The sequence below is a fragment of the Triticum dicoccoides genome, chromosome 5B (genome assembly GCF_002162155.2).
Source record: "Triticum dicoccoides isolate Atlit2015 ecotype Zavitan chromosome 5B, WEW_v2.0, whole genome shotgun sequence".
In the NCBI taxonomy this organism is placed as follows: domain Eukaryota; kingdom Viridiplantae; phylum Streptophyta; class Magnoliopsida; order Poales; family Poaceae; genus Triticum; species Triticum dicoccoides.
In genome coordinates, this window is record NC_041389.1 from 366182777 (window position 1) to 366194869 (window position 12093).

General features: G+C 41.0%; 1 protein-coding gene and 1 long non-coding RNA gene across 2 annotated transcripts; both read left to right on the forward strand.

The window, feature by feature from the left end:
* The first annotated feature begins 5639 nt into the window (after positions 1-5639).
* Positions 5640-6509, forward strand: LOC119309532. The gene is made up of 3 exons (XM_037585515.1): positions 5640-6006; positions 6104-6406; positions 6492-6509. The coding sequence occupies exons 1-3, from the start codon at positions 5725-5727 to the stop codon at positions 6507-6509; spliced, it is 603 nt and encodes a 200-aa protein (XP_037441412.1). The 5' UTR covers positions 5640-5724.
* A 1344-nt stretch (positions 6510-7853) lies between these two features.
* LOC119305530 lies at positions 7854-9226 on the forward strand. The gene is made up of 2 exons (XR_005148700.1): positions 7854-8473; positions 8933-9226. It is a non-coding gene; the product is annotated as an uncharacterized LOC119305530 (long non-coding RNA).
* The last annotated feature ends 2867 nt before the right edge of the window (positions 9227-12093 follow it).

Here is a 12093-nt window from a genome sequence, read left to right on the forward strand (position 1 = left end):
CTTTTTCTCACCTAGATAAGCATATTTCAGAGTGTTTGGCAATTGTTTTAATTCAAACACAAGATCACCTTTAGGTGGAGGAGGACCTGCCAGAGTTTCAATAGGCAGATTGTGTTTAAGCAGAGGTTGTTGTTCGAAAAAGATTCTATCTATTTCATTTCTTCCACGCATATGCAAATCATATTCATGGTCTAGCAAATATTGTTTTATAGGATCAGTAGGAGGTACAGCAATAGAAGCAAGACCGATAATTTCATCCTTACTAGGAAAATCTTTCTTATGAGGTTTTCTACTAAACTTGGAAAAATTAAATTCATGAGATTCATCACCAAAGCTAACACCGACAATTTGTTTCTCACAATCTATTATAGCATTGACGGTTTTCAAGAAAGGTCTACCAAAGATAATGGGACAAAAGTCATCTTGTGGTCAACCAAGAACAAGAAAATTAGTAGGGTATTTTATTTTCCCACACAAGACTTAAACATCTCTAAGAAACCCAATTGGTGATATAGTATCTCTATTGGCGAGTTTAATAGTAAGATCTATGTCTTCTATTTCAGCAGGTGCTATTTCATTCTTAATTTCTTCATATAAGGAAAAAGGAATAGCACTCACACTAGCACCTATGTCACATAAACCATGATAGCAGTGATCCCCTATCTTGACTGAGACAACAGGCATGCCAACAACTTGTCTATGTTTATCTTTTTTATCAGGTTTGGTAATTCTAGAAGCTTCAACACAGAAGTAAATAACATGCCCATTAATATTATCAACCAAGAGATCTTTAATCATAGCAACACTAGGTTCAACCGTGATTTGTTCAGCTGGTTTGGGTGTTCTAATATAACTTTTGTTAACCACAGTTGAAACTTTAGCATGTTCCTTCATCCTAACAGGGAAAGGTGGTTTTTCAATATAAGCAGTGGGAACAACTGGATCAACATTGTAAATGATAGTTTCTTCTTTAGCTTTTACTAGTTCTTTAATTTCTTCTTTAATAGGTGGGTGATATTTGAACCACTTCTCCTTAGGGAGATCAACATGAGTAGCAAAATATTCACAAAAGGAAGCTACTATCTCAGAGTCAAGTCCATACACTACAAAAAAAATACACTTCCGTGATGATACGTGTTTGTCACAGTAGGTCGCATTTTCTGTCATGCATTTACATCGATGAAGATTTTATGACAGAATCAAAATAGTCATACCTGTGCTATCGTAGAAGTGTTCCATGACATTACCAAAATTATCATCATGGAAGTGTCCACTTCCATGACGATAAATCGCGTGTCACAATATACAAGAAATATGTCAACTAGTGACCTTCTGTCAGTGACCCTGGAAGAATTGGTCATAGATCTATGACCATTTCAGACCAATTGGTCAAAAGCTGTTCGGGGGGCTCCAAACCCTAAACAATAATGACCATTTTGGTCAGAAAGGTTGTAATTTCCTTACACGAAATGGTCATAAAGCAGATAGCACAGGTCTGCTGCCTTATTTCTAGCTGATCATGACCAATATAGATGGTCATAACCTTGTAAATTGTGGTGGGTTGCTATGACTAGGCGCCACCTCATCAGTTTTGCCTATGTGTCATGTCCATGTGGCAGTTTTTGCCCTAGGTTGTGAAGCAACCTATATTTCTGTCATTCCCAAAATTCCCAAAAAAACTCATAAATTCTTTGGGTCATATCTTTGTCAAATATGTAAAAAACCTTCCTTGCGTAGTTCAAAAATAATTCAAAAATATTCATTTTCCTATTCTGTTCAGAAAAACACTTTGTGAAGGAAGTACCACTTTGGCATGTCCAAATGGTATCCATTTTCTACAGTGCTTTCCTCTACCCAAATAACCATCCTCCACCAAATGCCAGCTCAATCCATTCATTATTTTGAGCCCGGCTTCAACATTCGTATTTATCTCCAGTGTGGTACTTTGCAAAGCAAGTACCACATAGGCTCCTCCTTTTGAGCTGAAAATTTGTGAAAACAGTCTTCTTAGTAATTGATCATCCTCACCAAATCTCACACCCATTAGCCATGTGCATTTCCCGTACCGCTAATCAAACACTTGGCTACTTATTCATGTTTGAGCATCGATCGGTCTCCTCATGATAATCTTATGTTGTGATTTTCTTCCTAGCACCTACCTGGGGAGTGCCCAACCCACTAGACATGCCTAGGTAGCCTACAACACATGGCAACACCACAGTCACACGGTGACCACGCGGCTGGCATGCGAGTTAACGCGCTCTAGAGTTGGGACGTATCGCCACTAAACCATGTATTTATGATTAAATAAGTACTTATGTAACTAGAAATGATTTTTGGAAAAAATAAATAGCAAACTATGAGGCAGCTCCAGTTCAAATTTGACCCGCTTCCAGCTGAATTGACGGGAATTTGTCTTTTTCAACAGAGGTGGATCAAAACTTTTGACACAAACCATTTTGTCAATTGTGCATTAAATATGCCTAGTATTTTATAAAATTGATTTGGTCCAATTTTGCAACAAATATATGGTAGGTCTTTAAAAAAAACTCATTTCAGGCACTCGGAAAATGGAAAATGAATTTTCCGTGCAAAGAAAATGAAAACTTCCTTAGGCAACATTGTTTGCCATTCCAAGATGCACCCTTGTGCACAATATGAGATTATTTGAGCGAACTATGCCATGAATGTGGCCATAAGATTGATCATTTGGCTTGAAAGCCATGAATCTTCACGCATGATAGCTCATTTTTTAGAACACTTTTTAAAAATAATTTATGTATTACAAGTTTATTATTTTTCCTGGAAACTTGGTCACATATAATGACACAATGCGAAGGTTTTCCATTTTTTTTGAATTTTTTTGAATATTTTATTTCCGTTTCAAAATGCGGTCAAAATGGCAGGCTTGGCCGTTCCTAGCTAGTGGGAATCTTGGAAAACTTTTGATGTTTCTATGATTAAATAGATACTTATGTACCTAGAAATGATTTTTGGAAAAAATAAAGAGCAAACTATGAGGCAGCTGCAGTTCAAATTTGACCCGCTTCCAAGTGAATCAGCGGAAATTTGTCCTTTTCACCAGAGGTGGATCAAAACTTTTTACACCCAACCATTTGGTCAATTGTGCATTAAATATGGCCTAGTATTTTAGAAAAATGGTTTGGTCCAATTTTGCAAAAATTATTTGGTAGGTCCTTCACAAAAAAACCTCATTTGGGGCACTCGAAAAATGGAAAATGAATTTTCCATGAAAATAAAATGAAAAATTCCTTAGGCAACATTGTTTGCCATTCCAAGATGCACCCTTATGCAATGAAAGTGAAAACTCCCTTAGGCAATACTTTTTGGAATTCCAAGATGCACCCATGTGCACAATATGAGATCATTTGAACAAACTATGCCATGAATGTGGACATAAGATTGATCATTTGGCTTGAAAGCCACGAATCTTCACGCATGATAGCTCATTTTTGAGAACACTTTTTTAAAATAATTTCCGTATTACAAGTTTATTATTTTTCCTTGAAACTTGGTCACATATAATGACACAATGCGGGGATTTTCCAATTTTTTGATTTTTTTTGAGTTTTTTATGCCCGTTTCAAAATGTGGTCCAATCGGCGGGCTTGACCGTTCCTAGCTAGTGGTTGAATCTTGGAAAACATTTGATGTTTCTATGATTAAATAGATAGTTATGTACCTAGAAATGATTTTTGGAAAAAATAAAGAGCAAACTATGAGGCAACTGCAGTTCAAATTTGACCCGCTACGAGCTGAATTGGCAGAAATTTGTCTTTTTCACCAGAGGTGGATCAAAACTTTCTACACCCAACCATTTGGTCAATTGTGCATTAAATATGGCCTAGTATTTTTCAAAAATTATTTGGTCCAATTTTGCAAGAATTATTTGGTAGGTCCTTCACAAAAAAACCTCATTTGGGGCACTCAAAAAATGGAAAATGGCTCTTTTGTGCAATGAAAGTGAAATATCCCTTAGGAAACATTGTTTGGAATTCCAAGATGCACCCATGTGCACAATATGAGATCATTTGAACAAACTATGCCATGAATGTGGCCATAAGATTGATCATTTGGCTTGAGAGCCATGAATCTTCACGCATGACAGCTCATTTCTGAGAACACTTTTTTAAAATGATTTCCGTATTACAAGTTTATTATTTTTCCTGGAAACTTGGTCACATATAATGACACAATGCGAAGGTTTTCCAATTTTTTAATTTTTTTAGTTTTTTATGCCCGTTTCAAAATGCGGTCAAAACGGCTGGCTTGACCATTCCTAGCTAGTGGTTGAATCTTGGAAAACTTTTGATGTTTCTCTAATTAAATAGATACTTATGTACCGAGAAATAATTTTTAGGAAAAATAAAGAGCAAACTATGAGGCAGCTGCAGTTCAAATTTGACCCGCTTCCAACTGAATCGGCGGAAATTTGTCTTTTTCACCAGAGGTGGATCAACACTTTTTACACGCAACTATTTGGTCAATTGTGCATTAAATATGGCCTAGTATTTTATAAAAATGATTTGGTACAATTTTGCAAGAATTATTTGGTAGGTCCTTCACAAAAAAACCTCATTTGGGGCACTTGAAAAATGGAAAATGGCTGTTTTATGCAATGAAAGTGAAAATCCCTTAGGCAACATTGTTTGGAATTCCAAGATGCACCCTTGTGCACAATATGAGATCATTTGAACAAACTATGCCATGAATGTGGCCATAAGATTGATCTTTTGGCTTGAAAGACATGAATCTTCACGCATGATAGCTCATTTCTGAGAACACTTTTTTCAAATAATTTCCGTATTACAAGTTTATTATTTTTCCTGGAAACTAGGTCACATATAATGACACAATGCGAATGTTTTCCAATTTTTTTGATTTTGTTGAATTTTTTATGCCCGTTTCAAAATGCGGTCAAAACGGCGGGCTTAACCATTCCTAGCTAGTGGTTGAATCTTGGAAAACTTTTGATGTTTCTATGATTAAATAGATACTTATGTACCTAGAAATAATTTTCAGAAAAAATAAAGAGCAAACTATGAGGCAGCTGCAGTTTAAATTTGACCCGCTTCCAGCTGAATCGGCGGAAATTTGTCTTTTTCACGAGAGGAGTATAGAACCTTTTGACTTCCAACAATTTTGTCAATTGTACGTTAAATATGCATTAGTATTTTATAAAAATTATGCGGTACAATTTTGCAACAAATACATGTTAGGTTATTCACAAAAAAACCCATTTTGGGCACTCGAAAAATAGAAAATGGCTCTTTGTGCAATGAAAATGAAACCCCCCAAATCAACATTATTTGTCCTCCTAAGATACACACATGTGCACAATATTGATTGATTTTAACGAACTATAAGTGGTTAATATGTTGAATATTTGCCCTGAATAAGTGGATAGAAACTATAAAAAAACAAAAGAATTTTTTTTACACAACCTTAATTCTGATTGGTTGAATTAGCTATGGCATGGATCGATGACATGGCGGAGATCCGTCCATCCATACAGCCATCCACCGTCCATCCAACCCACTGATCCAGATCCTACCCTACCCTGCGCTTCTCTCCCCGATCCAACCCACCTCTCCCCTTCCCCGCCGCCTCCCCTCACCTTCTCTCCCCGATCCAGATCCACACGCCGCCGCCGCCGCCGCCCCTCATCTCCCTCGACGCCTCCCATCCCCACCGACGACCTCGATGCCCTTCTCCCCACTAGCGCCGCCACCATCCTCTTCCCTTCCCCTCACCTTCCCTCGCTCTCTTCCCTTGGCCGCCGCACGGGCAGGACTGCGGCGCGGCACCACCGGCTCGTCGTCAGGGACGCGCACGGCGGGCTTTGAGCTCGTAGCGACAGATCCGCGCCGGGGCGAGGAGCCTCCTGTTCCGCAGCCACCTAGTGCCCTCACATGCCGCTCGGAGAGGAGCTCTCGTCACGGCCACCTCTTCACCAAGTGTTGCCATTACCTCAAGGACAAGGAGGTTTGGTTTTTGCTCCTACACTTTGCGTTCATGCCACTCGTAGACGCTTTACTGAATGAATATTTGGTCTCTTTTAGATGCATGTGGAATCCGCTAGGCACGACACAACCTCGAGCTGGCCACTGTGACGGATCTGCGCCAAGGGCTGCGCTGGCCGAGGAGCCTTGGTGTTCTGCCGCCACTTCATTCCCTCTTCCCCTCTGCGGGCCACCGGGAGAGGAGCCCTCCTGATCTGCAAAGGAGGTGTCCGAGGTCATGCACAGCGGGGAGGAAGAGCGATTGGGCGGCCACTGCTCTGCGTGAATGCTTCTTCAAGGGACGCCGCTGCTCCGACCACTCCATGGAGTTATTAGTTCATCAAGGGGCCCCCCACTCCCACCTCTCTGTTCGATTTGGCACGGTTTCCTCCCAACACACACAGATGACAAACCTGGGCTTGTTGATCTATTTCTGAAGATGTTGTTGCTCTCTTCTCTCTACTGCAGGAGAACACGACCCTTTAGAAGGTGTTCGAGAACCCGAGCTGCACCTCCAAATCTTTCCATTGCCTGAAGGAGAAGGCGATGAAACTGGATGCACGTGTGGGTGGCAGGAGGGCTAGTTCATGTAGCTTACTTCCTGTTTGTCATTTTGGTGGCTTGCCATTTTATTTACAGCATTGTGGATGATGCCATTATCCTAGTTTTCATATTTATATTAGTCACTTAAACAAGGCTGGGTTAAGTTGAGTTCTTCTGATGCTGATGGCAATACAAGCCAATAGATCTCACATGCAAAAATTCAACAGATTTTGCTAGGTTAATGTTGAGTTGGGGCTGCTGCCTGCATATGAATGAATACAGTAATGAAGCAGAGATACTTACTTGTGTAGGCAAAGATACATACTATTGATGCCACTTGATTGATCAGTTGGCATATATATAAGGATGAATACAACCGTTTAGTTAGTTTCCATGATTGGTTTATTTGTGATTTGTTCTATCTCTGATGGTTACCTTGCTTGTGTCTGAACCTGTATGATAAGCTAATATATTTTCCAGAAATGGCTTGGGAACCTGTTTGGTTCCGACTAGCTACCTATTGCGCAGCTAGTTCCATGAGTATTTAGTCTTCTGTCCCCTTTTCTGGTACTGATATGCCACATAATGTTCATGATGCATCATATCTCATGTCGAAGTACTTTGCTGTGATGCTTTATTTTGGGGTCAGTCAGTAGTACTCTGAACAAGAGCATAAACATATATGATTGTGTTATATTAATTGATTGCATGCCCTCTTGGATTCTGTTTTTTCCTGCTGCGTGTGTGCTGATAGTTTTTGCATGGTGTTGGCCGCGGGGTCTGGCCAGCGAAGTCGGGTCGTTGGTCGGACAAACGATCAGATTTAGTTTTGGTAGATTTCGTTGATTGCTAGTACTGTGTTGATGCAACCTCGAATGACTTTCCCCTTACGCCGTTGCTCCTCTTTCTTATCTGCTTTGATTGCAGGTATGCAGAGCCAGATCGTGTGCCACCGTTGCCGAAGGGTGCTAGCCTACCCGTCAGGGGCGCCTAGCGTGTGCGGCGCCATGTGCCGAGCCATCACCGCCGCGCCACCCCCAGCGCCAGGTACTCTGTGCAGCCTGATTTCCTTTTAGTTGTTCTGCTCTTTTTGTGTTGGCATCGCCTCACAACGTGTATAACCATCCTGAGGTTCAACTCTAGGAATGTTGCTTTGGAAGTAGGATGGAGTTTTGCATTGTATGACAAATGTTATAAAAATTATATAGAAACATTTGTGAGGAGTACATGCTAGACAAAGAGTTACCATGGGATTTAAATTTCATTCTTCCCACATGCATGTTAGTATGGTCAGATTCTTTTCTATGTTTACTTCAGTTCAAGCTTCTGTGCGCCTAGGTTCACTATTTGCTGCTTGTAGGATACTTACTCCATGGCTGATAATATCAGCGTGATGGATAAATCTTATGTTGCACCCTGTCATTTGTTCTCAAGAGGCCAAGTGGTTTTCTGCAAAAAGCATAGAGAAGTATTGTAAATTCACAGGAAATAACAAAATTGTTTAAAGTTTATTTGGGTTGGATCTGTATATACACTATTTTCTTAAAACGCAAACATGTACATTCACAACTGAATAGATGATACATTTTTTTGGATCTGTACATGCAATTTTTTGCACTGGATTGGTGGTTAGTTTTATGTACCGTTTGAATTATAACAGAATAGCATTAGTAGTGCTCTGATTTAGTTCTCATCAAAATCAACAGCCCTCTCTTGTGTTCCTGTTATGAGAATTGTTCCTTCAAGGATATGCCAGAATGACATATGTGTTCAATCTTCAATGTGAACAATTGGTGTTTTCCTCTTAGTTTTGGCCCCTAAATATTTTTCTTGAAGCTCCACTATCGCATCCTGTTCCTGGTACAGCAAGTACCAGTTCTTGAGTGTTTGCACAGTTTTCCTCCAAGGTATTCTGCATATAGCTCTAACTAAAATGGCATGTTCTTAGTTCTAACCTTTGAGTAGTTCTTAGTTCATTATGCTATCTTGTTCCTTTCAGTATGTGCCCACGTATATTTAAGCTGCACCTGATTATATATAGGCATAGCACGGGCTCGGGCTTTTAAGCATGCCACATCTCGTTCTGTTTATGTAGCCACCATGTTACATGTTCTGTACTTATAGTTCCTGGTGATGTATTCAAGCATGTGAACACATATATTTACACGTACCCCTGTTTATGTCAAGGCCTCCTTGTTAGGTTATCTACCGAGTGGCAAACAGTTAGATCTCATACTGATGAAATGAACTAGTTCTTTTTATATGCTGCATTCAGATTCGTCATGTGATTATTAGTTATTTTTAACCAATGCTAGACCTAGCATGTGTACACTCTAATCTCTAATGATGTTTGTCTTTGTGTTCAGGAGCTCCAGGTCTACAAAATTTGAAGTTCAAAACCATATAGCTCTACTCAGCAAAGAATCTTCTCTTCTATTTGATTGTAATAGAATGTAAATATTCTAATATTGTAATTGTAGGCATATCTGGGTTGTAATAAGTATATAGAGATTGTAGTAGACTTAGTTAGTTTTATTTGATGAACTACATTTGTACTGTTCTGTTTGAAATATTGATTATGTACGTGATTTGAAAACGTGTGGAATGGAAACCTAACTTGTGGGATTCACTTATGAAAATAATCTCAGTTTTGAATTTTCTGTCAAGTGGGCCCAATGTGTGAGAAGATGACAAGTGGGACCAGCTCCAAAATATAATGGCCCAAACAATGTTAAAAGGCCCCTGTCCAGAAATAAATAAAAGGCTGAAATGGGCTTGGCTCATGTAACTTACAGAAAAAAATAAATACTAAAAAGGTTGAATTAATGGGCTCGACCCATATAAAGACCCAATTGGACCGGTCCGATTCTAATTTTTGACCTTTTCATTTGGTCGCAATTTTGCCACATCGGATCCGACGTGGCCTGGGCAGACAGGCAGTGAGCAAAATAAAAGGTCATGGGTTCCACGACCTTTTGTTTTGGTCGTAAACGTCTATGACCTTCTCACAAAGAAGGTCGTTAATTTCAGTTTATGACCGCCAGCTTTTGACCTTTTGTTTTTGGTCACAAAAAGGTCACAAATGAAAAACAGTGACCTTTCAGTGACCAATAGTCAAGGTCACAAATTGACATATTTCTTGTAGTGCAAAAGTGCTTTCGTCAAGGGTGACCGACACGTGGCATCCACCGTAATGGAACGCCGTTAAGCTACCGAGACCGGTTTTGGATCTGATAACCCGTTAAGAGCCCAGACCAATAGGAAATTTCCACGTGTAAAGTTCTAATTGGCCAGAGGAAACACGGGTCAGCTCGTCAGTGGTCCAGATGTCACCCGTCCATTGGAGGAGACATGCCTATGATACGTCAACACGTGGCAGGGCCCAACAGAGGCCCATATAGGTTAAAAAGGCTGGCCTAGTCGAAGGCCCGTAGTACTTACTCAGGTACTAGTGGGCGAGCCCAATAACGACCTGTTTAATAAAGGCGCATTTACGGCCCAAAGCTAGATTTGGCCCGCTAATTGTTCGCCGAATATTTGGGCCCAATTACAGCCCAGTGACTTTCAGCCTGTTAGAGGCCCGATGTAGACATGGGCCCGTTTTAGCCCAGTGTGTCTTTCGGCGTGGGAATGGCCCGTGCTGCCCATGGGCCATATATGGTCCCACGCAACATCTGGCCCACTAACGGCCCGTGATAAAGGTGGCAACAGTTCAACCCAACCTGACTTTGGGCCTGTTAAAGGCCTCTCGTATAATTCGGCATGTTGATGCCTGTACTAAGCTTTCGGCCTCTTAAAGGCCCATGAAATCAGTGGGCCAACTAAGGCCCGAGATATGTTTCGGCCTGGTAACGGCCCGTCATATAACTGGGCCCAAAAAGGCCCGGTCTACATTCCAGCCTGCTGAAGGCCCGTCGACGACTAATGAAAATTGAGGCCCAACATGCATTTCGGCCTGCTAAAGGCCCATGGTTTCTTCTGGGCCGTAACAGGCCAGTAGAATATTCAGCCTATTAATGGCCCAACGCTACCTGGGCCAAACTAAGCGCTGGGTCCACAAAAGGCCCAACTAAAATTTGGGCCGAATATAGGCCGCAGTAAGTTGTGGGCTTGGCGCAAAGTGTGGAGGCCCCAATCATTCGGGCCCAAGAAAGATGCAGGCTAGCCCAATTGTGGCCCGCTAAAAACCAGGCCTGTTAGATGCGAATGTTTTGGCCCGGTCGACTACATCAGATTTTATTTTCAGATAGCTAATGATGGCAGTAACTAGTAGGAATTAAGAACAAACCTACTCTATACAATAAAGAAATTATTGCATAGTAACTTATAATAAACCTACACTATACAATAAAGGATTTATGGTATATTACATCCAATGTGCATCGAAGTTCGCCACTAGTGATCATAAAGCGCAACGAAGAAGCAGATTACACAAACTGGGCACCATTGCTGCGTAACAAAATAATACTGAACCGAGACCACTTCCAAGATAGTTCAAGAAAGGTTAGCCTTGCGTGGGAACTGCTGCGCAAGCTACTGAGTAAGGCTGTGAGACCGGCCTAGCATGTCGGTCATAGCTTCCAGGTGTAGTTGTTTAGCAATGAGGTTCTCATTGGTGTTCTCTGCAATCTTTCTTAGAGATAGGACTTCAAGTCGAAGTTGAGTTGCAGAATGCTTTTCTGCTAGAACTTGGGACTGAAGAAGTCGAACTGATTCAGACTGCGAATTCTGTGAGCTTGTCTAACTACTAGTCTCAAGTAACTTGAACACTGCATCAAGACAAGACTTTGGGGTTGTCTCGCTATCTTCAAGATGTTTTGCCTTCTTTGCTGCAATATATGTTGGGTTTGTCTCACAGCCTTCAGCAGACTTGTGCATGCCATCAGGCATATCACCCTAAAACAAGCAGAGAGATGACATGTTTTGCACGTGTATAAACAAAGATGATAACTGTGCTGCCAATTCGATCCAATTTCAAATTAGAAAATAAAGAGTAAGTTCAAAATATCAATAGTATAATTTGGCATTGTTCATAATGCGGGGAGCTTCACCACACTACTGGATTACCATGTCAACATAAAAAGCATAGATGAAGGGCAAAGACAATCATTGTATCTATTTTGGTTAATGTGCATGGCATGTTGTTCATATCATCAGCCACTGTCGGATTTAGGGATCCGACAACCCTTGAGTGGTTCAAACTCTGGGGTGGGTGCGGAGATTTCAACCTACCCAGCCTGCCTACTCGCGATCCTCCCTAGCCTAGCGTGTCGAGCTCAAGGAGATAGAAAGACACAGAGATTATACTGGTTCGGGCCACCGTTATGGTGTAATACCCTAATCCAGTGTGGTGTGGTGGATTGCCTCGAGGGGCTATGGATGAACTAGTACAGAGGATGAACAAGCCTTAGGAGGTGATGTGTTCTTGAGCTGGTGTGGTGCTCTACTTGTTCTGATTTTGGTCCCCCCTCTATGGTGGTGGCTAAGTCCTATATATAGTGGCCTTGGTCCTCTCCCCAAATATGAG